Here is a 27942-nt window from a genome sequence, read left to right on the forward strand (position 1 = left end):
GGGCATCAGTGTCTATGGTGTGAATTGTGTCTGCAGGGGAACTGCTAGGAGACACTACCAACACAGAAAAGCCTAGCCCCAGCATCCTGCAGAGGAATGTCTCACTGCCACTTGGATAATCTCTGCAAGAAGAATTGGCCTTGGCAGAAGGAGAAAAGCCAGAGAGGGGAACCCTTTGCGAGGCTGAGCACAACACAATGAAGTGGCTGATTAGGATGTGCAGTGAGTGCAAAAGAGAATGAGAGACATTTGCATTCATGTCGCATTTCTTGAGGCAGAATATGCTGACACAGAGTACTAAACCATGTGAATGGGCTGGTCACTGAAGATTTTCCTCCTGTATTTAGTATGACTCATGTAACACTTGGGCCTTAGGGACCCAGACTTCTCCCAAAGAGTCAAAATAAGGTAGCATCTGTTTTTCTCCTTCCATCCTTGGTCACATAGCAGTGGACCCTCATGAACATACAAGAGATTTAAGGGAAATGGAATGAATATGTATTTGTCCCACTTATATAAGCACACTGCCAGTAACTGTTGGTGCACAAATTAGGTGGAGCTATTCCCCTTGTGTCTGGAGTGTGTGCACAGCACCAAATAAACATACCTACTTTACAACTTTACAGGTTGTGGAGTCTGTTTTCTGCAAGTCAGTAGCATAGTAATTACTCAGACAATGATTTACTTTATTCTAACAAAGGTGAATTTATGTGCCTTCTTCATGGTGTGTGTATGTGACTGACTAGCCCTTTTTTGTTAATTTGAAGCCCACAGGAATGCTCCCGTCTCTTCCTCTCTTTCAGGCCTCCAAGGAGAAGTTATTCTTTATTTTCAATATCTCATTATTGTGAGGCAGACAGGTCAAAGAACTTTGATTTACGTGTTGCTCTGACAATGTTTTCAGTCTGCCCATTTGTATGCAGCATACAGTCCTAACTTTGCTTGATGGATGGCACACATTACAGATCAGTGAGTATCTTGACTGTGCTCAATGTATTGCATATTTGCAGTTCAACTGCCTGCAACTCTGGGGTTTATATGTTATATGCTTTGTCTAATACAGATAAAACTTGTCAGGGCTAAACTTCTCTGTTCATATAGCTGTCTGTCTCAGTACTTGTAGGGCACTGATTACTGTCCTATCCAGGTGCTAAGCATGTTAAGATAAGGAAGAAATCAGGTGAGACAGATTTTTAAGGGAATGGTGTTGTGGTTTAACCCGACAGGCAGCTCAGCACCACACAGCTGTTCACTCACCTTCCCCCTCCCTCTCTGGGATGGGGGAGAGAATCAGGAAAAGTGAATCCTGTGGGTTGAGATAGAGACAGTTTATTAGGACAGAAAAGGAAAATAATAAAAATAATGATCATAGTACTTCTAATAATAATGTATACAAAACAAGTGATGTACAATGCAATTGCTCACCACCCGCTGACCGATGCCCAGCCTATCCCTGAGCAGTCTGCCCCTCCCACCCTGGCTAGCCACCCCTATATATTGTTTAGCATGTCCCCATATAGGATGGAGTTCCCCTTTGGCCAGCTTGGGTCAGCTGTCCTGGGTTTGTCCCCTCCCTGCTTCACCCACAGCCTGCCCTCTGGCAGGGCAGAGAGAGAAGCTGAAAAGTCCTTGGCTTACGGTAAGCACTGCTCTGCAACAATTAAAACATCAATGTGTTATCAACTATTCTCATCCTAAATCTAAAACATAGCACCCTACCAGCTACTAGGAGGAAAATTAACTCTGTCCTAGCTGAAACCAGGACAAATGTCCTCTTGCCTTTGACTTGATGTTATTGAATGATGTTATTAAATGTAATGAATAATTATATATAGATATTCATATCTATCTATCTATATGTTCATGCATTGTCTGTATGCGTATATACAAAACAAGAAAAGAATGTCAGCTTATCTGATAGAACAAGTAATGTTAATTTGGGTAGATGTTGAATAGAGTTCCTTGAACCACTCAGCAAAAGGACATACATTCAGAACTGAACCAACCCTAATGTAGTTTTTCTGGGCCTCTTTATGTTGAGTCTGCCAAGTGTTCATTCCCACAACAATCTTCTGTGTAAAGAATGATTTTAAAAACAACACTGTTGTACCTCTTAGATTCAGATGCTTATTTATTTATTTTTTTCCCATGGAAATATCAACATTGTGATGACGTGTATTCCCACTGGGAGAAGTATTTATTCATCCTGCTTTACAAAATGTAGTGCACACATTCTGGATGATAATTTGAGTCTATATTTTTCTGAAATGTCTGAAATAAGAAATGAAACACTTGTGTTGTTCTGATTCTACTTGTAATACAGTAAAATATAAAAGGAGTGTTCATGGGAATATCATTTACATTTTCCCCTCTTATTATTATTATTATTATTATTTTTAAACAGGGACTGACCTGTGTTGTACATGTGCACTTTCTTTTGTGCTGTGAAATTTTCAGTGCTGTGATACACTGTAAAATATTAACGGAAAACGAACCGTACCCAAGTCTACCTCCCCAGGGCTATGGTCCCTGTGTGATACTGTTGCTGTCAGAATTTCTGGGCAGACACTATTCTTGCAGGCAGGGATGGGGCCAGGCTAATACTCTCCACGTTCTTTTTTATTTTTTATTTTTTTTTAATTAAAACGTTTTAAATTAAAATGTCCTTAGGATTAATTCAATACTATATTGAAGTTATATTTTTATTTAAATGCAAAATATTATATTTAGAAAGCTGCCCTTGCCCACCAGCAAGTGAAAGAAATTATATATAGAGAAAACGGGGAAAAATGCACCCTTTTTTCTCATTTCTGATAATAATCATAATTAGCAACTTCAGAAGCATTGTAAAAAGCACCAAACAGACACATCGTAGTCACATGTATTTGTTATGCACATGTATGTGCCACACCTACACATCTAGAAACTGGGACTAAGAAGTCTGTCCTAGTATAGACCTTTCCTCTACAGAAGTCTGCATATGATACAGCTATCCAAGGCTCCCTGGAGTGTCAATGAATAGAAACAGGCACTTGTGAGGCACAATATGGCTCATACAGAAGCAGAAGGCTTCAATAGGTCAAATGAATCACACTATTGAAGTGCCCATTACTCTCTTTTCTGGGGAAGGAGACGAGGATAATTGAGTTACTAGCTTATTTGTAGACATTTTCAGTTAAATCAGATAAATTACATCACAGAGTTTTGGAAGAATGGTAACACTAACCAGTCTTTTCCAAGATAATAGATGAACTTCAGTCCCTGTGGAATTCAAAGATTCTTTTTACAGTGGACTTTAAATGAGACAAGACTGATATGGTTAGCTGCATTTATTCAGTGTCCTTTAGGGAAAGAAAGATGTAATTTGAGTGCTCAATAAATCCGACTTGTCTGCATACATTTAGAAGAAACAAGTTGGGTTCATTCTCTAAATATATCTGTCCAGTGCCATTGTTTCCGATGGTTTCCAGTGGCTTCTTTAAAAGGCCACAGCTCTTCCAAATCTCCAGTGTCACTGCCTGATAGTCTTCTCTAATGGCAGATCATGCCTGACAAATCTGGTGGCCTTCTAAAAAAGGGTTACAGTGTTGGTAGATAAGGGAAGAACAACTTACATCATCTACCTGATGTGTAAAGCATTTGGCACTGTCCCCCATGACATCCCTGTCTATAAATTGGATAGACATGGATTTGATGGATGGAGCACTTGGTGGGTAAGGAATTGTCTGGATGGTTGCACTCAAGGAGTTGTGGTCAGTGACTCCAGATGGAGATTAATAGCGAGTGGTGCTCCTCAGGGGTCAATATTGGGACTGATGCTGTTTAACGTCTTTCTTGGTGAAACGGACAGTGGGATTGAGTGCACCCTCAGCAAGTTTACCAGTGACACCAAGCTGTGTGGTGTGGTTGGCATGCCGGAGGGAAAAGGGAAACCTTAACAGGCTTGAGAGGTGGGCCTATGCGAACATCATGAAGTTCAACAAGGCCAAGTGCAAGGTCCTGCATCTGGGCCAAAGCAATCCCAAGCACAATCACAGGCTGGATGGGGAGAACAGTTGTTAAGAATCTCAACATGAGTGGGCAATATGTGCTTGCAGCCTCGAAAGCCAACTGTATCCTGGGCTGCATCAAAAGAAGCATGGCCAGCAGGGTGAGGGATGTGATTGTTCCCCTCTGCTTTGCTCTTGTGAGACCCCACCTGGACCACTGCATTCAGCTCTGGGGCCTCCAGCAAAAGAAGGACATGGCTGTATTAGAGAGAATCCAGAGTAGTCCACTAGGATGATCAGAGGGCTGGAGCACCTCTTCTATGAAGACAAGCTGAGGGAGTTGTTTTTTTTAAGCCTGGAGAAGGCTCTGGGGAGACATTATAGCAGCCTTCAAGAACCTAAAGGGGGCTACAGGACAGCTGGTGAGGGACTCTTTGTCAGGGAATGTAGTGAAAGAATAGAGAGTAATGGCTTTAAGCTAAGAAGGGTAGATTTAGATAAGATATTAGGAATGAATTCTTTACTCAGGGGGTTGTGAGGCACTGGCACAGGTTGCTGTGGATGCCCCATCCCTTTTGGTGTTCAATGCCAGGCTGGATGGAGCTTTGAGCAACCTGGTTTGGCAGGGGGTTGGATTTAGATGGTCTTTAAGGTCACTTCCAACCCATATCATTTTGTGATTCTGTGGCTCCATGATTCCTGTGTAGGCTCCTCAGTCTATAATGGCACTTGGTGCTATACCTAGTTAATTGAACCTCAACCAATAATTACAGCAAAAAGGCCTGTAGGCAATGTTAAAGGCACACAGTGTTTGTGGGAATAAGTGTCTTGTTCACCAGTGCAATGAGTTTGCAGCTGAGCATGTACTGCAGCATCTGTTGCTGAAATAAGTCACCGAGTCAAAGTGGTCAGGTGTAGAGCAAGATGATATTACACTGAGATAAATTGTTGTTTATGGATGGGAGTAAATCATGACTGAGGCAGTTCATGCTCAACTCATGTTGGTCAAGTCCCCCTAGCACTTTGAAAATATTCTGTAGCCAGTTTTATGCTGTGATGTGATGTGGAATGGCTTAAAATATGTTCTGATCTGCCAGAAACAAAATTTAGGATAGCTCCAACACAAAATTTCATGTATGCAGTCTACACATGCTACATACTTTACAGAAGAAATATTTAGAAATGGTTTGCTAAATATGGCAAAAGCAAGAGCTGTAGTTTTAAATGGCAATGCTCAGTAATGTATGTTGCTGATGATTTTACTAAATGCTCTTGAAGGTGGCTAACTGAAAATGGTAGAGGTTGATGCAAAGAAACCAAGAAACATACACTTTTATTCTCCTTCCAACCATTGAGTATTCTTTATTAAGCAGAATATTAAATTAAATGTTAACAGCATTCATCTCCTAAAGTTCAAATTTTCTGAGCAAATGTCATATAAAGTCCATTCCATCTTCTGTCTGACTTTTAAGTGCTTGCTAATTCAGTATCTATTGCAAACTGCATATGGTAGGAAAAAAATAATGTGATACTCTTCTGGATTCAGAGTAAGGCATCCAAAATTAACTTGAGGAAAATGCCTTTAATTCATCAAAGTGCTTCAACTTTAAGCATAAAAATAACCAATGAATCACATGCTTCAAGTAAGACTCATGTATGTGTTTCTTGCTAAATTAGGCATAAATTATGTCTCCATATCAAACAGCAACAAAAACTCAGTAAAAAGACAAAACAAAATATACAAAGAAAAGATAACCATGAAAGCTTTGGTTCAGAATCAATGCTTGCTCAGATGTAATACAGTCCACATAAGGTTTGTTTTGTTTTACTCAATCACTTTATTACTTATTGCTCAGTATCAAAAGGAATCAAACTGACATTAATTAAAGGCCATTGTGAGTTGTAGGTAATACTTGTATCATTCTTAGAATAGTATGATGAACATTGTAGGGATAAATTGAAATGATAGAAGACTCAAATAGGGACTCACAGTATGATGCAATCATGTAAACAATAGCACATATGTATAAGTTAATACAGATTTCCTTTGCCTACTTTATAGGCCTGATCAAAAATAGCAGATATTTCAATTCTAACAAATACTTGATTTTTTTTCTTTGAACTAGTGAATATATATATGTATATATAAAATCTTATAAAGCAGAGTGGATTAACATGTCTCTACTGCTTTCCTCTTGATCTTTAAGGCTTATCAGAATCCTCTGTTCTCCCACTGAGTTTACTGGTACTTTGGAAAATGAGCTGAGCAAACATTCATTGTTTGCACTGAAGAAAAGCCATTTATAAATTGCTGATATTCTCACAGATGATACGAAATCAGATACTTTTGATCAGCCAGAAGGACATGAATTATCGGAGTAGACCATTTGCACTACAAAAGACAAAGTTTCAACAGTAAACAGCCCTGTAACTTCTTCCTCTGCAATTAAGTGACATGTAAAAGCTGCAAAATGTGTCTCTGAGTGGCTGCAGCTTGATCTACCATGTGAGCTTCTGGTCATGTGTAGCATTGCACTGGATTTCTTAAGGCTTTGCATAAGATCAGCTGTCCAACTAGGGCAACCCAACTATGAGACATGAGCTGTGCAACACAGATTCAAACTGGAAGCAGACTGACAGCATCTTTTTAGAAACTGTGTCAACTTTGCAAAAAGGCTTTTACAAACCTGGCAGCATCTGGATTTCTTTCTGCAGTATTGGCATTTAGGGCATTCATTAGGGGCCAATTACAGTAGTGTTAAAGACTGGCATTCAGTATCAAACTGGTCAAATAAGGCATGAATTCAGCAGGGAGCTTTGGGATTGGATTTAATGTCTATGTCATAATACATGCTAGGCAGTTTAAATGTATTTGGTGCAATTACATACAATTAAATTAGGTTCCCTGTCTTGAAAGATCATAAGGCCCCTGATCTACAACAGGATTGGCACCGGCTGACCTGTGTAATTTGGTCAAGATCCATGGATCCCATGGGCTGCCCTCTGGGTACCAAAATGTTCATATGCCCAAAACATATTTGACAGTGGAGGCTTATGCAGCAGACCAGATCTGGCTGCACTGTCTCACTGAGACTGAAAGGATTTATGGGAGGCTTCCGGTGGTTTAGGCCAAAGTGGAATTTATGTTAGTGTATTTACTGCTGAATCCACAAAACTTCTTTTTTAGCAAATGAAAAAGATGGCCTTGATGGGTAAAGAAAATGCTAAGACACTCTGTGCCTTTCTGTCATGAATTTTGCATTTTGGTAATTACAGACTTCACTTCTATGTGCAGTCTGTCCTTTCCTACCATTTTCGGTCTTCCAGGGGGTCAGTTAGCTGTCTGATTTTTTACAAATAAGATTAATATATAAAATATTTTAAGTGCAATAAACACAGAAAAATATAAAACATTTCAAGTCTGTGTCTCTCTCCCAGCATTTTTTTCCCATTTTCTGTCTTACCAGATAAAGGTTCAGGAAACATGGAGAGACATTTCCAAGCAGGCTTCTGAATTGGATGACCGGCTATTTTTGTGACCTATGAGAGCAGCCATCACACCTGATGCAGGCTGAGAGATTTTGTTTGTATACAGAGAAAACAAAGGATACACAAGGGTTGCTACTGTTTTGTGTGGTAAGATGGCACAGAAAGAGAAAGCTGCCGAACTCCAGGGCACAGTGCATTTCTTGGTCTGACGTTAACATGGTGACTCCAAACTGCTTTGTTATGAGACTAAAAATCAGGATTAAACGCTTAAACTGATCGGTTGATTCTGGGGACAAAACTGTAGAACCACAGCCACACTTCACTACAAGCATTGGACTGAAGTATGAGGACAGTTTGAATGGTATTCTTCCCCCTCCCCCCAAAAAGGTAAGCTGCCCAACAGTTACTTATGACACAAGAACAGGACACAAGTTTAGTTGTTCAGAGCAGCTGTCTGTCTCCATCAGGGTTGTAACAGCCATCTTGCACTAGAAATCAGAAATCATTTTCTTACCGTATTCCTGTTAGTTTCCAAGGACCTAATTTTCCTGCTGTTTTCTGACTATATTTTCTTCCAATCATTCCACTTTTCTTATTTCTTAGTGTTGCTGTGGCAGTCTAAATGTCTTTTTCTTCTTGTAGTTGCAGTTTTCTCACAATTTCCCTGAACATCTGCAAGACAGCCCATCTGGGTTGACACAGTGTGAGATGAGGCAGACAGGCAATTGCCAACAAAGAGTTCCTGCTGCAGCAAGTGGGCTGTTGAAATCAGATGTTTTCTAAGATGTCTATGGGGACAAAACCTTTCTTCTTCCCACTGTATACTTTGATAAAGCCGTCGTGTTCCTTTTCCGAAGTCACGCAAATCTGAATGCAAAGAAGGTATAAAACCAAAAAACTCTTTGCCATGATCAAGAGACAAATTATTACATGCTATTTAGCAGGTGGGTTAGACACTCTGCTAGTTACTTCTGTAAGCATATGAATCTTTTGTTTAATTCTCACTGCTTTGACAAGAAACCTGAACTCATGTATTCAGAGCATTACCATTCCCCCTGCCTCCCTGAAGTGCCACATATGCATGAGAGACATCAAAATCATTAACAACCTTGTAGCAGATCAAAGATTTTGAAGCTTGAATTATGACTTCAACCTACTCTTAACTATCATGATTTACTTGTCTATATATGAGAAGCGTGGGTAATTCAGACCACAGGCTACCTGGCTCCTTCAACAGTTGGTGTTGAAAATAATCATGATGCCAAGGTGAGTCACACATAGTAGCAGATCTGAATGCTGGCATATTCTCTTTGGCATGTTTAAAGAGCCCAGGCACTTCTCAGATGGGCAGTGGGTTATGTTATTTACTCGGCTCTCTCACCAACAGGTGTCTGTGTCTGTTTTGAATACCAAAGTACGTGATATGAATACAGCTCTGCAAGTGTGTTTGTACAACACATGCTCCTAAAGGAGGCAATTACAGTAGAAACCATATGGTCTTTACAATAGTACAAATATGACATCAAGGTAAAGGTTTGCGTTTCCTAAAGACCTTTGCGAACTCATGTACTTCCATTTCAGTGCATATCCTGGGGCATATTTGATAACATTTGAGCTATGTGAAAGCAGAGGGACTTAAGAATGAGCACACGAGCATCGAGGCACATGGAATTAAGAATTGTTTTCAAACTTCTGTTCCAAAGAAGTATGTATTTCCTATTAATCAATTATGGTTAAAAAGAGACAGAAAACTGATTTTGCTATTGAAACCAACTCACTGATTTCTCATTATTGCCAGGTCTTTTAAGCATTCTGTCTGGACTAACAATCACAAATGCTCTGTCTGATAGCTATTTACAGTGTTTAATTATAATAATTCAGAGACTATGAAATGAACAAAAATGGCTCTAAAATGTTCCTGGCTAAATTAATTTCAGCATGACTGTTACAGATTGCATGGTGATACTTAAATACTACATCTGAATTCTGGGCTGGATTGTCCTCCTTTTGTCACACATATAAAATTTACTAGCAATACTAATGCTGCCAGTGAAAAATGAGAGGTCTTAAGATGGAGCTGAAGTTGCTTCATATTTGCCACCTCCAGTATTTGGAAATGGTCAGGTGCATTTCTGTAGCTATAAACATGGGTTTGGAAAGCAAATGTACTCTTTAATATTCTTACTTAAGCTACCTATGTAATTCTAACTGAATTGCATCCTTGGGGCAGAATTACTGGTCTGTATCTCTGAGAAAGGCTGTGAAAACTTCAATGACAACAGAAGAAGCCTACAAAACAAAACCCCAGACTATAAGAATGACTGAGCACAGCAGAGAATCCAAAAAACACTTTGGTTGAAAGAGATAAAGTAAGATATATTCAGAAATAACTTAACTGGGATCTAGTATTATAAAGTTACTTCCCATTCTTTCACCCATTTTTTTCTGTTTCTGAGAAAGAAAGAAAGAAACAAAAAACACACAAAGAAAACAAAACAAACAATTGCTTAGATCCTGACTGTTGGCTGAACTTGTCAACATCTACCCTCAGGATTTTTTTATCCATCAGTCAGCCCTGAGCAGATGGGGGACACAAGCAATCAGGAAACAATCCTTCAAGCTGCCCAGTCATTTATAATTTCCTGTTCTTCTAAGTCCTGTGCTTTGAATTTGAGCTCAAGTGGCATATTCTCTTTGTCACTTTGAATTCACTCTAGTTTTCTGCAGCTGTCTTTTGCTTATCTTCTCTCTCCCATCTACTTAACCTGTATGTCAGCCACAGGCTGGTTCTGATGATCTAGTAATTTGGTTATGAGGACAGCACAATTTTGAGGGCTGTTCTGGAGCCTGCAGCTTTCCATTTCTGATGGCTCCCTACCACACAGCAGGATCCGTCAGTGAACAACACATACTGCGTTCTGTCTTCTGGCACCTCATTCATGTGTGCCTCTTCAGCACAGGTTATCTCTTCTGTCAGCACTCTGAAATCTATGCCTTCTTGCCAGCCCATGATCTCTTCCAGGATTCCTTGGTGGTTAGGTTTTTCCATTCGAGCCCACTGTGTAATTAATGCTATCCACTTACTCCACGTAGTGTCAGTCACATGGTGTGTAGTGGGAATTTTCCTTTGAATATCCAATGTAACGCAGGTAGCTGTGGTGCCAAGAGGAGCTGCGCTTCTGTACCCACAACTTCTGAAGCAGCTTCAACACCCTCATGTGCCATTAGTATATCTTTTTCAGTTGGGGCGTAACTGGCTTCTGATCCTCAATAGCCCTGGCTCCAGAAACCCAGAGGTCAACTTTGAGTTTTTTTCCAGGGTTTTCTGCCAGAGGCTCCAGATGAGGCCATGCTCCTCAGCTGCAGTGTAAAGTATGTTTTGCACAGCTGGTCTGGTATGGACAGGCCCAAGGGCTACTGCACAAGCTATTTCTTGTTTGATTTGTTCAAAGGCCTGTTGTTGCTTGGGGCCCCACTCGAAATAGTTTCTCTTCTGAGTGACTCAATATAGAGGACTCGCAAGGTGACTATAACCTGGAACATGCATTCTCCAGAATCCCATTAGGCCTAGGAAAGCTTGTGTTTCTTTTTTGCTAGTTGGCAGAGACATTACTGTTATTTTGTTGATCACATCCACCAGAATATGGCAACGTCCATCCTGCCATTTTACCCCCAAGAACTGGATTTCCTGTGCAGGTCTCTTGACCTTACTCTGTTTAATGGCAAAACCAGCTTTCAGGAGAATTTGTTTTACTTTCTTCCTTTTCTCAAAAAATTCTTCTGCTGTGTTGCCCCACACGAGGATGTCATCAATGTATTGCAGGTGTTCAGGAGCTCCCCCTTGTTCCAGTGCAGACTGGATCAGTCCATGGCAAATGGTAGGGCTGTTTCCACCCCTGGGGCCCTTGATTCCAGGTGTATTGGATGCCTCTCCAAGTGAAAGCAAACTGCGGCCTGCATGCTGCTGCCAAAGGGATGGAGAAAAATGCATTAGCAATATCAATTGTGGTGTACCACTTGGCTGCCTTTGACTCTAGTTTGTACTGAAGTTCTAGATGTCCAGCACTGCAGCACTCAGCAGTGGCATGACTTCGTTCAGGCTGCAATAGTCCACCGTTAGCCTCCACTCTCCATTAGACTTTTGCACTGGCCATATAGGACTACTAAAGGGTGAGTCTTTCTGATCACTCCTTGGCTCTCCAGTCAATGAACCAACTCATGGATGGGGAACAGGGAGTCTCAGTTGGTGTGATGTTGCCATTGGTGCACTGTTGTGGTAGCAATTGGTACCTGTTGTTCTTCAACCTTCAGCAATCTTACAACAGAAGGGTCTTCTGAAAGGCTAGGCGGGGTAGACAGCTGCCGAATCTTCTCTGTGCTCAAAGCAGCTACGCCAAAATCCCACTGGTACCCTTTTGGATCCTTGAAGTACCTTCTCTTGAGGTAGTCTATGACAAAGATGCATGGAGCCAGTCACAATGGGATACTTTTGCCACTCATTCCCAGTTAGACTCACTTCAGCTTCCAATACAGTTAGTTGTTGGGATCCCCCTGTCACTCCAGAGATACAGATGAGGTCTGTCCCTTGGTAGCCTGATTAAGCTACCAAGGTAGCATTAAGGTACATTGTGTGCCAGTGTCCACTAGAGCTTTGTATTCTTGTGATTCCATTGTGCCAGGCCATCAGATCCACACAGACCAGTAAGTCCAGTTATCCCTCTCCTCTAGCTGGCCAGAAGCAGGGCCGCTCTAGTCCTGGTTGGAGTGTCTGCCACTTAATTGTTGCAAATGAGAAGCAGAGGGGCCTTCATCAGGGTCAAGAATAACATCAGCCCTTCTACTGCCTCTGGAGAACTGCCCAACAGAAACTGGAGCAGCGTTTTTCTTAGGAGACCCTCTTCTTGCTGCTGTATTTCCTTGCAGCTCACATACTCGAGCAGCTAGGGTTGAAGTAGGTTCACCATCCCACTTCCTCACATCTTCCCCGTGGTCACGCAGATAAAACCAGAAGGTACCATGTGGTGTGTGTCTTGGGTACTCTCTTCCTCAAGCAGGAAAATACTGATTCTTAGTGGCTGAAATATCACTTTGTCTGGATGAGGAGGGATATGCTCATTCTACGAGATGGTCAAGCCTATGGGAGAGTTTCTCTACAGCTGAGACACAGGCCCATAGCAGAACAGAGAGATTGTCCTCATATTTTTGAAGCTGGCAAGACAGAGTATACACTGTTGGTCCCACCCCCTCCTCCCAATTAAATACTGCCAGTGTACTGGTATGTGATGATGGTGCACTCCGCACCAATTTATGCCACATGGATGTTGTGCCCTGGACTTCATCGGGATCTTGAGATATCTGGGCATTGTCCAAATCACTATAAACCATCTCCAGCACAGCTAATTCCCACAGATGCTGGAGACCTTTATCCATAGTGGTCCACTTGCCTCTCTGATATACAATATCTTTCTTATGGGGATACCTTTCTTTCACAGCTGCCAGGAGTTGCCTCCAGAGGCTGAAAACCTGTGTCCCTCTCCCAATTCCTTTGTCAATTACCATTTCTCTAGAGAGGGATCCCGGCTGCTTGTCTTCATTGCTGTCTAATTGTTGGCTATTGGCCCCAGTGTCCCAGCGTTGAAGCAGCCAGGTGAGGATGTGTTCACCTGGGCGTCAACCATAATCCTTTCGTATTTCTTGCAACTCACTCAGGGATAGGGATTGGATGGTTTCTATTTCCTTTATGATTTCCATCTCTTCTTCCTGCTGTTTTTGCGATGGTTCTGCTTTAGAGGTGCCTGCCTTTTCCCCTTCTCCCTCTGTCTTAGGAGAGGCTTCTTCCCTTACTAAATGAGCTGACTTCCGTTTCCACTGTTTTGACTTGACTGTGGGGTGACTGATACCGTAGTTGGTTGGTCCTCTGGGTCAGCCACAGCACGTGTTATCTAGTCATCAGACACAGAGACTTCCTCCCTCTCTTCAAGGTGCTGGATGATGTTAAACAGTGTTTGATAGGAGTAAGCCAGGACCCAGCACAATGCTGCAAGCTGTCATTCTCCAGCATTATCAGTGTCAGGACATACAACTCTCAAACATTGTATCAGGTTTTTAGGATTTGTTCAGGGGTGAAGTTTAAAATTATTGGAAGAGACACCCATGACAGGTACCTGCCTATATCCTCCCACACACCTTGCCACCTGCCACAAGACTGTTTCAGGACAAATTCCAGGGTAAGCTTTCTAAACAATCGATTAATCTTAGAGAGAAGAGGAAACCTATTATTCAGAATTAGAAATAGCAATATATGGGTTACACATGGATATTCAAAATATTGAAAAACTGTTGTAATTAGCCCACTGTGAAAGAAGGAGAAGGTACCATTCCTGATATTATTCATAAACTGACTTCCAGATGAGGAAAGGAAGGCCATGTAATTCTGAATATTCTCTAAAAGATGGTTTCCATGAGACTCAAATGATAACAGTGCAGAGCCTGAATGCCAGATTAAACTCAAGGCCAGTGCTTGGCAGCACAGCGATTTTAAAAAAAAAAAAAAAAAAAAAAAAAAGAACACAGATTGTAGCACACTCTCAGATTGGATATAGAGGAGAAAGGAGAACATGACATGGATTACATTACACATGAATAAACAAGCAAATATTAACAGGACACTGAACATGGTGACTAGCAAGTAAGTGTGTTAGTTGTAAGAGTTTTAATCAATTCTATTGTTATCTCAACCCTTTGTGCCCCACGTTGGGTGCCAAAAAGGACTGTGGTGGTTTTACCATGCTAGGCAGCTGAACTCCACCACAACTGTTCTCTCACCCCCCCCCCCTTAGAAGAAGAGGGAAGAAGTAAAGGAAAGAACAACTCATGGGTTGAGATAAGGATAATTTAATTAAAGGGAAAAAATGATTAAGGAAAGATTATTATTAATTAAACAATTTAACTAAAGGGAAAAAAAAGGAAAGGGGAAAAGGGAAAAATGAGCAATGCTTGACCATGTCCTTGAAATAGGGCCTCAATGCATGTAGCCGGTGTTTAGGAGGACAGATGTTTTCGCAATGAGAGCCCATCCCTCCCCTCTTCTTCCTTTTTCCACCTTTTTATTGCTGAGTATGACATCACATGGTATGGAATATCCCTTTGGTTGGTTTAGGTCAGCTGCCCTGGTGATGTTCCTTTCTCACTTTTTTGCCCACCCCCCAGAAGGGTTAGAGAGGTCCTAATTCTGTGCCAGCACTGCTCAGCAGTAGACACAACACTGGTGTGATACCACTACTGTTCTAGCTACAAGTGCAGAGCACAGCACTGTATGGGCTGTTGCAGGGAGAGTTAGTATCCCAGCCAGACCCAGTACACCAGGTCAAGAGGTCTTCTGTTTGTCTCTAAGAATGACAGGGACACCGTGAATTTCTACATCTGCTGCTGTCTGTGCACTGATAGTCCTTGTCTAAATGAGCTCTGTGGATGGAAATGATAAGTAATTCGGGTTTCATGCCCATTTTTGCACAGTGCAAATGATAATGACAGGTTTTATATCAGCAGTTTCACTAGCTTTTGGACCAAGAACACCAGCATGTTTTACATATGGCACTTATTTAGGGTTTTAAAGTTGGTGTGGATGCATAATGGGCTGTGCTCGGGTTGTAGGTCCTTGCAGAATTTGTGTGCCACTCAATGTCTCTGAACGAATGTCCCTGTTGAGAAAGACTGGCATCAGTGCAAATCAAAGAGGTGGAAAAAAGGACCCTTTTTCCTTCAAGCCTAGCTCTCAAGAGCAGCATCTGTTGCAGGGGAGCACAAGAATAACTGCAGCTTCACTTTCTGAGCTGGGTTTGTGTCAGCAGTGCAGCTGATTTTCAAAGGCAGCTGAGTCATGCTTTTAGAAATTCAGTTCCTTTTAAAGTACTTCAGGATGTACAGTGTGGGTACCTAAAATAATTCCCAGGCACTGAAAAACCAGATACCAACAAAGCACCCTGACTAATCAGAAGACCTGAGCCTGTTGGATCCCCTAAGCTGCAATCCTGCCCTGTTGAGCCCAGCCTCAAGGTTGGGAGCCTGTGCCTGAATGTGTCCATTCCCAGGCTCTCCTCAGGTGGCTGGATCAGACGTACACGTAGCTGCTTATATACGTGTACCTAAAAGTTATGTTTTTTGAAATATGGGTGACCGGGTGTTGGGGGATGCCTCAGGGACAGCAAGGCTGACAGCTCTGGTTTAGAGGCTATGGCCATCACAGCAGCAGAGGACTGTTTGCAGTCACTGCAGAACCTGGCTGGGAGATGCTTTCTGCAGTGGGGCTAGTTTACCTCAGTAATATTTAAAAACCACATTCATTGCAAAAAGTTGCACTGATCTTTACGTAAATTCACAGTCCACATTTGGATAAGGCAGTTTCTGACTGGCAATCTTGTTACAAATGTTGTGGTTTGGGGTTATTTTTGTTGCACAAGAGCACTTGTGCAATGTAAGATCAATTGAGTTATTTAATCACAAAGATCTAATCCCTAAAGTGGTTTATATTTGTGAGCCTGTAAACATCAGAAGAGATGCCAATGAAGGGTGTGAGTAGTTTTTGTTTGTTTTGTTTTTGTTTTAAAGAGTTTATTTCCTTTATTTAAATAGGATGTTAGAAGAGGAGTGAAAACAGACATTTAGACAATAGACTATTATGACTTCTTTAAAAATAGGGATGATCAAAAATCTTAGAGGCATTTTAAAAGAGATGCTCTTCCAAACCCTGATGATACATTAGGTAAAACTTTTCAAAATGGTGACTTTTTTTTTTTTTTTTTTTTTTTTTTTTGGTGAAAAGAGGTGAAAACAGAGCCTGTAGGTATGCAAAGACACATTTGTATAATATGAGGATTCAGGTAGACTAGAGCAAAAGTTACAGGCTGGAGAAAATTTTATATATCCAAGTGAAGCTGCAATCACAGCTGGAAACTATGTAGACAGTATTGTGTGTGGGACAGCTTAAAAACATTAAAACAAACAAACAAACAAAAAACATAAAATGGCCAGTTTTGTTTTCCCTGTTAAGAATCCTACTTTATTGACTTTATTGATATCAGGGGCTAAGTCTGCCTCTCTCTTGAAGATTTGTGATTGAGCCCAGTGGTGCCCAGTCACCTTCTGAATTGGTTTCAGGAACCACAAGTCTGTCACTGAACCCTAAACTCCAAGATGCTGGTGTCTCTGAAGCAGTACACTTCTTATTCCCCAGGCCGAGTTCCATATTCCATAATGAAACTTTCAAGGAATCCTTTGTGAAGACTATACCATGCATATTGCACAAGATGTGCAAATGTGCTGTTTTGTTTTTCCCTTAGTGCTGCTCTCCTTGAGTATTGGCTTTGCCAGAAAGGTCCACGTGAAGCCGAAACCCAACATGTCCTTCACAGGACATGAAAATACCAAATGATTCCAGAGGAAGCCTCACCCACTGTGTTTCAAACTTTGAAAATGGCTCTGCTTGCCTGAAATGGCTTTTCTTAGGTATTGTTGATGTGCTTATATTCCTTGGTGTAAAGAATACCCATCATTTTTTGAATCATGCTTTATGAGTATAGACTCTCAATCTGAGAATATTCATGTAAAGTACAGAGGAGATAGAGAACTGCAGTATAAACTATGGATGTTATCAAGTGATATACTGAAAATTCATATTACTGTCACTGAATGTTTTTTCCTGTTGGTATATCTTCCCTGCCTTCATTGTATGTATGGCCCTGGCCCCTCTAAAAGCCCTGCAGAATTTTCCCCAGTGAATTAACACAGTAAAATGAAGGTGATCTGTCATAAGAATAGGAATACAGGAATTTATTAGATGAGTTAATGAGTTTTTCTAGCTAAAGTGAGACTTGACAGGAATTGGTAGCAATGAATGATCTCTCCTTCTTGCTAATTTGAAACAAGCCAGTGCTTTGCACATAGTACATATATTGTGCTCACGGGGCTCTGGACACTGTGCCCAGAGAAAGCAAAAAAGCCTGCTTATATCCCACACATATTTCCCAAATGGAAATGGAATATTTTTTTTTTCCAGAAGTCCTATTCAGATGATTTTTTTAAAAACTTTCTATGCAACTTTCTATGCATTCCATGCTGTTCACCTCTTCTAGCAGGAGAAATAAATGATGGAAAAAGAAAGGACAGAAAATAAGAGAAGTGTCTGAAGAAAGAAGAAAGGAAAATTGTCTTTGGAAATGTAACATAAATTTTTAAAGAACAAAATTCCCAGTAAAAATTATTATTATTATTTTTTTCCCCACAAGAATTGTTTTTCCACAGCAAAAGAAAAGTTGTTCTGCTAAAAAAAAAAAAAAAAAAAAAAAAAAAGACAATAAATTGTGCCATTCAGGAAATGATCTCTGAGGCAGGAACATGTCCTTCAGGCTGGGTCATGGAGTCCTTGTGCTCCTGCCTCCATGCTGCTGCTGCACACTGGTCCTGTGCAGGCTGCCAGCTCCCACTGGAGATTACTAGGGAGCCAAATCCCTTCATGGAGCTACAGGGGGAGGCAAATGACTGTCTGGAACTCAACCCACTTAGAAATTACTCAAAATGTCTTTGAAGCCCTTTCAGTGTCCCCTCTTTGCATAATTTGTGTGAGGGTGGAGCAGGCTTTGTTGGCTCCACTCCTTTTGTCTCAGTGCTCTGCACTCAAATGCTGGTGCAGCCTGATCTTTGTCCCCTGTTTTACACCAAACATCTATTTCCTTTTCTTCCTCTGAAGCCTCTCCCACCGTGGAGTAAGAACATATTAGCACTTGCTTTCACCCTCAACATTTTTATGGATTTGAGATAGATGGGGTTAAATAAGTTTGCTAAAAAAAGGAGGGAGTAGACAGACAGGATGGATTCATCCCCTTTTTGCCTCCCGCTCTACCACAGACAATAATTGACTCAAGATTGTGAGCTCCTTTGTAAACCTATTAAGAACTAGGGACAATCTGAAGCCCTTGTGTTCAGATGCAGCTGCCAGACCTTCCCACTTAAAAAATGTGGTCTTCTGAGAAATAAGGCAAGAAACTGTGCCCTTGCTGTCTGCAGAAGCAGCCACTCTGTCAGAGAGAATATGGTACGTCCACTGACAAGGAAGGACTCAGACTGTGACCATTCCCTCATGCTGGCACACCAATTTCCACACTCATTTCCCCAAGCTTTGCCTTTGTGCTTGGTTTATACTAGAGCACAAAGGGTGCCAAACCTACAGTTCTGCTTTGGTAATGATTTTCCCTCTGTGTGTGTATATATAAACAATCAGAAGAAAAGCTGGGTTAAAAAAAGAAAGAAAATCAGGCACCTTATCTCTTTCTAGCAACTTCAGGGCTGCCAAATGTAATAAGTGCACAGGAGCATTTAAAATATATTCTGGTTATTGTATTGCTATCCCTTCCTTTAAAAGCTGCATACACCCAAGGACTGTTAGCACTTGTACGTTTTGCTATGCCACAAGGCAGCTGCAAAAGTACAAGTTAACCTTATCTACCCCTGTAGTGAAACATTACAGAGGTTCTGCATGAATAAAATTATGGTCCTGGAGTCCACTCTGGTTTTTGCTCTACTTATATTAAAATCAGTGGCTTTCCAGGCACTGTAAGGCAACCACCTTCTGGTAATGTGACATAAATCACCTGAGGCAAGGAAATGCCTAAAGAAGTGGAAGAAAGCTGGACTTGACAAGAAACAGTGAGAAAAAGCTGGCTTCCTGTTTCATCAAGGTGTTGTAGAACCTAGGCTGTACATGGCTGTTAGTCAGCAGTCCTCCTATTTACATGAGCTTATGCCCCAAACTTGACTGTCCCTTACTACATATTTTGAGCTATATTCTTCTCTCACTTTACCCCAGCCAGCATTTATTGCAGCATCACTAGACTTGACACTTGAACGTATTAAAAGTCCAGTAATAATTGTCTTTAAAGATGTACTTAGAGTCAGATCAAAGGCACACGACAGAATGGTGGCCGTAGGTTTTATGTTGTGAGCCCACCTAAAAAGCACAAAGTAGAAGCTGCTGAGAATTCAGCAGGATGAATGGACCCTGCAAATCTTCTCTGATTGTGGTGTACTATAATTCAGAGCAGCACTTGTAGTTTAGAATAAATTATGACTTGTAGAGAGGATGTGTAAGTGGCATCACAAGCAATTAATGATTAGAGATATTTTGTAACCAGTGAGTAAGGGTTACATTTAAGATTCAGAAGTTTGTTCAGTGCTGTGTTAACTCTGCTCCTGCTGAAGCTGAAACAATGCACTGTGCTAAATATTTAGGTAAAGTAAGGTCTGGGGAGGGAGCTAATGTATTTTATTAGATTAGCTCTAATAGTGTGGAGAAAAGCAGACCATTTGTCAGGCCCTCAAGGTCTACTTCTAAGACTCTGTGTTTTCAAGCTGTTCTTCTGAGGTCAGCAGGTGAGTAACATGTAAAGCATCTTTATGAACAGCTGTGAGACTGAAAATTTAGGCCACGATAGGCAGGGAGTACGTGTTCACACAAGGCCAATGCTGCTCTTAGCTGGTTGCTAGACTATTACTCCATCAATAAAAAATCTTGAATATGTAGTTAAATTGCAATGAACAGTATCTGCTTGTGCTCAGTTTAGACAGCTTTCCCTCTGGTCACATCAGACTGCTGGATGCTCAAGTCTCATGGGAATCCAGCCCAGGGGATCCCCATGCAGTTACCTGGTTCTCTTTCAGAGTTATCTGTCCCTGCTCCTTGCAGCCAATGAATGTCCTGATACACCTGTAAATCTTCTCATCATGTTGCACTCTCTGAACAAAGTTAGCAGGAAAAAATCCAGTTCTGTCATCAATTTTTCCCTGTGGAGAAAACATATTGACAGAAGAACCTTATTAACACCTGGAGTTTTAATACAAGTTCAACATTGAAAATATATTATATATAAAAAATAATATATGTATTTATATATAATTTATATTTGTTATATATAATTTATAATATATATATATATAATTTATATATAACATAATATATATATATATATATATATTTTTTTCCCTCTGGAAACAAGATACATAGATACAAAATAATTAGTACATACCTTCCACCAGTCTTCATTGGAGTCTTCCAGAAGAGTGATCATATCCCCTGGCCTGTAATTAGAAGAGGGAAAGTGGATTAAGATGACTCAATAGCTATGCTGCATCAGCTCCCACAATTAGCTTCTAATAGGGAGGTGGTCCTTCCTTGGTCATTTTATCTGAGCATTTACTGCAGGTAGACTCAACGAGGCAGCAAGGTTTTATTAAATCATATTCATAATGTAGGAAAAGAGTCTGTATAATGAGGCTAGATCTTTACTGGGAGACGACATCTTCTGTGAACTAGAATTTTTGTTTCCTGTTTAATAAGAAACTGTTTAAAATACAGTCTCTATTTGTTACAGGCATTGTCTTATTATTTCAAGACATTTCCCATTGTTGGGACACACTACTTTATCATCTGTGTTTTCAAGCTGTGATTGCAGAAGAAAGGCAGCAGGAAAATATTTCTATTTAACTGACAAAGGCAATTAGTCAGCAGGAAATATAATTCTGCTCAGGAATGTCTTTTTGATTTGAATGGGACATATTTACCTTTATAATGCATGGTGCAGGGTTGTAATTGCTAAGTATCAACATCCAGCTGACTAGATCCAAAGCAGAGCTAGGAGAATAATTTGGCTGGAAATGCTGATAGTGAAATGTGCCAAGCTGATTTTTTACAGGTAGTTGAACAATTATTTGACCTCCTTCCCCTCACTGGTAGCACTTCATCAACGTTATTATGTAATTATAATAGTGCTGTGTTGTAGAAAATAAGTGGAAGCCCATTTGCAAATGGATTAACCTCAGAAATCTGTCTGCTTGATAAGAGGTATCTCTTTGATCTTAAAAAAAAAATTAATGGTTGACCCCTAATTATTCAGCTTTCCTTGCACACTGTGTTAGGATTATTGTGTCACTGAGGTATCAGCAAAAGAGCTTGCATCACATCTGAAGTAAGTGATGAACAGAGGGTCCAGTTTAGTGGGCTCTCACAGAGTACACATAGAACATAGTCTTCTCCAGATGGAGGTGGGAGTAGCAGTGGACCTCTGGTCTACTTGCCCAACAGTTATCACTGCTGCTTATGAATGGAGAAACTGGCATTTAGTCTTTCCTCTAACACTGGGATCTGAACCAATATGTTCTGATTTCAAAGAAAGGTGTTAATCACTAGGGCAAGAGGGTGGGATTTTCCTCAATCCTTCCTCAGGAAGCTGTTCCACTGTGTTTGGAATAATTAGATGTTACTGCAGTGAGAAAGGAAGCTAGAGAAAAAGCATGACTTGGTACCCCCATGGTAAAAGATTTCTTCCATGGTAAAGGACATCCAAGTCCTTTATTCCAGTCAACATTTAATATAAAATACTTAGGTTTTGAATGAGCCCACTTCAAAACAAATAGGCTGTAATGTCACTGGTGCCCTTACACTGCACTGGGGAACATTTTCAAAAAGAAGGATTTAGGGAACTCCATCCTCCAAAAGCCTTCCAACCTTGCGGCTACAAGAAAAAATAAGAAAAAAACAAACAAACAAACAAAAACACAACACAACAAAACAAAAAAACGTAAAAAATAATTCAGGCTGTCAGAGACAGAGGGCAACTAAACCTAAAGTTTTCCATGTCAGTGGTCTGAGCACTGAGATTTTACATGCAAGACCTGCAAAGTTTACTTTCTGATTGTTTTAGTACAAGACTAACATAGATGTATCTAATCTCCCCAGAAGGATTCACAAATAGAAGTCTCAGGTGAATCTATATTACTTTTACTGCCTAGACTTAGGCTGCTAAGTGCCTGAAAAGAGGTAACCTGCTTGGTGATTACTGCTGGTTGAAATGTCTCTCTGGCCTTATCCTTCTTCACAGCCCTGGACAAGTTGTTTGCTCAACATCAGTGCTCAGATTTCAGTAGGTGCCAAGGTAGATGTTCATCACTTCAGAGTCTGAAACACAGGGGTTGCATGTCTGCAGGACTTGCTCTAGGCATTGTAAAATAAGTCTCTCTCTTAGAATAAACTTATTATTGGGATATCCCATTTTACTTATGCCACAGTTTTGGAAAACTATGCTGGCTGCTCCTGCTGTTGAAAAAGAAATTACAGCTGTGTCAAATACTAATTACTGATGTCACCAGGGCTGGTGCCTCTCAGCTGCAGCAGTCTGCCACCCATTGCATCCCCTCTGACATGAGCTCAGACTTCCAGAAATCTCCCCTAACTCTTCATCCCAGCTCAGTTCCTTCCCCTCCTAGTTCTTGTCATTCTGTTAGGCAGGATCAGTGTCCAACTGGTCTCTGACTCGGGGTCCCAGGACAGGGCGCGTCAGTCTTAACAGTGCTACTATGCTGAACCCATCTCATGTGGGTTAACTCAACTATGTTAAATAAAAAGTCATTCAAACAACCTGAATCCTGCCTGGCTCTGCAGTCACCAAACAGCATTTTGGTGCTATTGGCAGCATGTATGTAATAGTGTTAATCCATCCATTACTAATTTATGGCCATGGAACAAACAACATTGGTGTAGCCAAATGACACAAGTCCAAATTGAGACTGGTGTCTCAGTGGAAGGATTGTCATGTCTGTCTAAAGAAATGCTAACAAAACAGACTGATAGGGAAGCTCGTTATTTATGCCTTACATCCCACCCATTCTTTCCAGAGCAATGAGAAGCTGCAGCTGGGAACACCAAAAAGGCTTTCTGTGAAGGAGGTGCTGACAACAGGGACATTTCTCTGGCAACTTCCTACATTCTGTGGCATGTGCATGCTTATTTTTATGCAGGGGATGCCTTGAAGAGAGTTGACACATTTAAAGTCAACAGCTCTAGCAAGGTCCTGCAAAATGTGAGGAGCATGAGTCAAGCTAATTGTACCCAAAGGAAAGATGGCCTTACACTTCAGGGGGTTTGGATTACACCTTGCAGCAACTGATGCAGAACTGAGGCAGGAAGTGTTAAAAATGATAATTAACGAGGTTATTTTGCAAAGCTTAGAATGCATCTTTCTGGTGAAAACATTGCCATCCAGCAGCTGGACATCATTTTTTTTAATTTATTTTTTTCTCAGATATAATATGAATATGAGGGAAAATTAAATAGGAGTATTAAAATGTTCAGCATTAGCATGAGAGCTGGTGAGGAATTCCTAGTTGAAAACTTCTGTTTGAAAAAAAAAAAAAAAATAGACAACTGAAAACTGAATGTTTTCTAGCTGAAAGCCATCTTCCTCCTGAAGTGATGTAGGTGTCCTTGAAACATTTTATCTGTTGTGTCCTTGCCAAAAAATTGGTTGCCAGCTTTGTTTCTATGAGAATGTGAGTGGTTTCTATGAGTGGATACCTATATTAAAAAAATGTCTAGAACAAATGTCAGAATAAATTCTCCCTTCTGCCAAACACCCTTTCTCCCCTATCACCTCCCTAAGTCATATGTAACCATATAAGTATCAGTTTGCTTGGGTCAAATCAACTAATAAATATTTTGGGACTTTACCTCATCTCTAAGTCTTCATTTTCTTGTGGTACAAATTTGTACAAGGCAACATAAGTGTTCATTTGTAGCGTGCTTTTATAAAATGGTCCCTTTAAGAAAAAAGATAAAGAGAAAATGTAAATATCTGTCCTTTACAGAGTTAGAAATGAGGTGCAACATGTACCGATATCTGGAGCTTATTGATTTGCAGGAAAACTCAGGAATTTGGTTGCCTTTGTCACAGTGAGGAACCAGAGCCTGGTCTTCCAAGAGATGAGACAGAATCTCATTGCTTTCACATCTTGGAGGACTGTCACCCAGAAACACCGTTAGCCACTAAGGTCATAAATGTCTTCATGTATGTGACACAAGATTCTTTGAACACCAAAATCCAATTTCAGGCTTCCAGAGGAGACAAGCAGAAATCTGAACAAGTTGGTCTTTTGGTCAAGCTCTTAAAAATCAGTCTGTCTTTTGCTCTCTGTTAATGTATGAATGTTGCAAGTCCAGTAATATATTACTGGCATTTTATGATGTGTCTATTATACAGTCCTCATTATGGATGAGCTAGAGCTGTACAGTGCATAGCTCCAATGAGCAGAGAGGGAAAATCACTTTCTTAAACAGAAAGCTGTTTGCACTGAGCTTCCCATGGAGAAGACTCTCTCACCTCCTCTTCTCCACTGAAAATCTGGAGGGGAAAAAAAAAAAAAGTACCTAAAACAAAGTCCAGGTAATTTTTCAGATTGTGTCAGGCCTGTGATTTTTATGTTACTGCAGTTTCGTTGTTATGACATGGCCTCCACAGTGGATTTTTTGTGTTCACAATGTCAATTTGTAATAAACAGAAGAAAGAACACAAAAGGCTCCATAATGGGTCAACCAAAGAGGCATCCAATCTAGTATACTGCTTCCAACTGTGGTCAGTAGCCCAGAAATGTTTTATGTGACAATGTAATTATGTGACAGTCAGATACTGACGCTTCCCCATAATAGTGCCCCAGCAGTTGTACTACAGTTCCACAGTCTAAGGTAAATTCACAGCTGTCTGTAAAAATAAGCTTTATATATGTCTTCCCGTTCCCATTGCATTCTCAGAAAAATTTTGCCCATACCGGGGAATGTATATTTTTTGGTTCTTCTCCAAAGTGTTCTGTGCCATTTTCAGAATATGTAAACACTGAAATAAAGCAAACATATGACATTTTAGGAATAGGTTAAGGCTCTTCACCTTGTCAGAACCAGCTTAGTTTTGTTAAACTCTTCCTTCCCCCCCCTTACTTTCCATGATCCCCTGTGCTCTCTTCTGAACCTTTTTATACCCCCAACAAAACCAGGTATCCCACTAACCTTGGCTCATGGCTCAAAACAATCTCTTTCCTGAACAATTTACAATCATAATAAATAAGCCATTTTTATCAGATGAATATGCATAGGTACAGCATAGAACCTAAGCCCCCCAGTTGCATTGCTACTTAAAGCCCTGCAGCCTTTTCTTCACACTCAATGCTGTATTTTCATGTTTAGGACCAGCAGGATTTCCATTTAAAAGCAACTGCAAAATCTGATGACCATACATGAGTGATACTGAGGGAAGTTTGTAGCCAACCCTGCTTCTGGACCCTCTGTCCCTGAATGTTTGAGAGGCATTGCCCTCTCTCTCCAGTAGACCCTGCCTGGGGACACTAAATACGCCGCCTCTCCCTCTGATTTCATAGGGTTACTTGATGTGTCTTTAAGTCGAGATGGGTTATATGAGATACAGGCCTGTATGTTTGGAAATTTGCCTCTAAGTTATTAAATCAGAAACTTATGGAATAAGACATGGAGGCAGCATCTAACATTACCTGATACTAATCAGTTACGCTGTATTCGTAATTGCTTTGTGAGCTGACAGATGCCTGTCTTCACTTATGTCCCTGGAAACACCACAGTGGCTTTATTACATTCATTGAATCCCCCTTCACATTTGAAAAATGACTTGGTGTTTTCTGGATAAAGTCTGAATATTATTTTAATAGCTGGAGTCTTTGAGCAGCTAGTACCATCAGCTTCTCCTCCCACCATTTATACCTGCAGGTGTTTCAAGCAGAAGCTGTATTTTGTAGTCTCTAACAACATTTTGCAAGTCTCAGAAACAGTAATAAGGACCAGGCTTATTGCTTGAGTTTATTTTCTTTTTGTTTTGCTGTGATATTGCTTCATGTATTCAGAGAAAATAAGTGGCTCACTGTGCACTTCACCAGGTCTGGTCACAGAAGGACACTGACCCTGCACACTGTCACCAGCACCAGAAGGGTGAACCTTATGAAAAAAAGAAGAAAAAAAACAAAAAAACAAACCAAACCAAACCAAAAAAAAACCACCCCAAACAAACAAACAAACAAACAAAAACAAAAACAAAAAACAACAACAACAAAAAAACACTTTGCAAAATCTTCTAGCAGAGAAGTATACAGGTAGCTGGCATGTGTATAAAGGGATATAAAGTGCGCACTGGCAGTGTTTAAATCCTACTCAAATTTCTATGCCTTTTTAATTTTTTTTAATCATTATTTTTCTTTTGGTAGAGGAAAAAGAGATAGGAAAGCAAATTGAACAAGTCCTGGTAAATGAGTTGAGTAACCAGGAGCACTTTGGATTTGCAGAAAGTCTTTCATCAGGGTAAGTGGAAGTACTGCAGCACAGCAGCATGTTCAGGGTAATTTCTGCTCAGTGACAGAAAATAAAGCCTGGTTACTAACATGTCTTGTGAGCCGTGGTGCTGACCCAGGTGGTGGGGAGGGGTCATGGACCATATCCTTGTGTATACAGAGAAGTGCCCACCAAACCTGGCTTTGCCAGGAAGAAGTCCCACATTTCCTGAAATCCCTGTTGATAACAGGCTCATACACACAATTTAAAGTACATTTTGGCCTGTGGAACTTCTGTTACAGATGGCAATTCACAGTAATGATGGAGTGTAACTGGCTTAGAGGAGGCTGAAGGGCTGGAAATTAAGAATGTCATCTTACAGTTTTAAACTAGATAGCTTTGTTGTATAGTTTGTGTGCCAGGGCCTGAAAGACACCATCTTCCCTTGAAGTTACTGTCATATGTCTACAGGACTGATTACATTGCCATGCATGTGCTGAGTCCTTTTTGCTGTTTGCTGTTCTCATTGTTCCCATTAAACAAAGAGACTCAAATGTGCATATTCCTAAAATCTTATTTCCAGAAGTCAGCTTTTTTTTTTTTTTTTTTGAAAGAAAAGAAGTGGAATGGACCTGATTCATCAAGGCATTAATGTGGAACCATCTGCTAAAGAGACAGTGGACAACTGAGGAAAAAGGAGTGGGAATCACCTTGTAGCAATATTCTGAATTTACTTTGTTAAATTTTTAATCTCTGTTTAGCTCATGGTCTCTGGATATTGGAAGGAGGCACTTGAATCTGAAAGGCATACAGCTATGTAATTCATGTCTCCACAAAACAGAAATCCACCTATTTTCATATTTGTTTGCCCTAGCAGCAGAAGACCAAAACAAAACCAACCAACCAACCAACCAACCAACCAAAAACATTTCCATAGTTTGTGCAAATAGTGCAGGCAGTTTATTAAAAATCTACCAAGGGAAAATTTTTGGAGTGACTTATGCATAATTTATACCCTGAGCCTCTGAAGGATGGACTGTAAAAAGCCAGTAGTGATCAAAGGAATTGTTAATGTGCCACGGAAGTTATTTGGAGGTTTGACACATGCTTGGTTTTTAAACTAATCTCTTGGAGTAAGTTCCTTAAATGCCTCTCAGTGCATTAAGCGAAGGCAGATCTCACAGAAAAAAGTATCTTTGGATTTCAGAAATGAAACTCCTGTTCAACAATGAAAAAAAAAGTTATCTGGAAACTCAGACAGGGCCAAATTAATCTCAGGTGGGCAGGATTACAAAGTGT

At 40.5% G+C, this 27942-nt stretch overlaps 1 protein-coding gene and 1 long non-coding RNA gene across 2 annotated transcripts in view; one reads left to right on the plus strand and one right to left on the minus strand.

The window, feature by feature from the left end:
- The first annotated feature begins 1512 nt into the window (after nt 1-1512).
- LOC311432988 lies at nt 1513-9467 on the plus strand. Its single transcript, XR_014690466.1, has 2 exons — nt 1513-1639; nt 7457-9467. It is a non-coding gene; the product is annotated as an uncharacterized lncRNA (long non-coding RNA).
- STAC (SH3 and cysteine rich domain) overlaps nt 8066-27942 on the minus strand; it is an 83494-nt gene continuing 63617 nt past the window's right edge. The window contains exons 7-11 of the mRNA XM_084511662.1: nt 25125-25189; nt 24031-24119; nt 20555-20606; nt 20175-20312; nt 8066-8345 (exon numbers count right to left, since the gene is read on the minus strand). Of these exons, the coding sequence (XP_084367788.1) occupies nt 8247-8345; nt 20175-20312; nt 20555-20606; nt 24031-24119; nt 25125-25189 (443 nt within the window). The 3' untranslated portion in view covers nt 8066-8246. The remainder of the gene's footprint in view (nt 8346-20174; nt 20313-20554; nt 20607-24030; nt 24120-25124; nt 25190-27942) is intronic.

Source organism: Aythya ferina, assembly GCF_964211825.1.
Source record: "Aythya ferina genome assembly, chromosome: 2".
Lineage (NCBI taxonomy): Eukaryota > Metazoa > Chordata > Aves > Anseriformes > Anatidae > Aythya > Aythya ferina.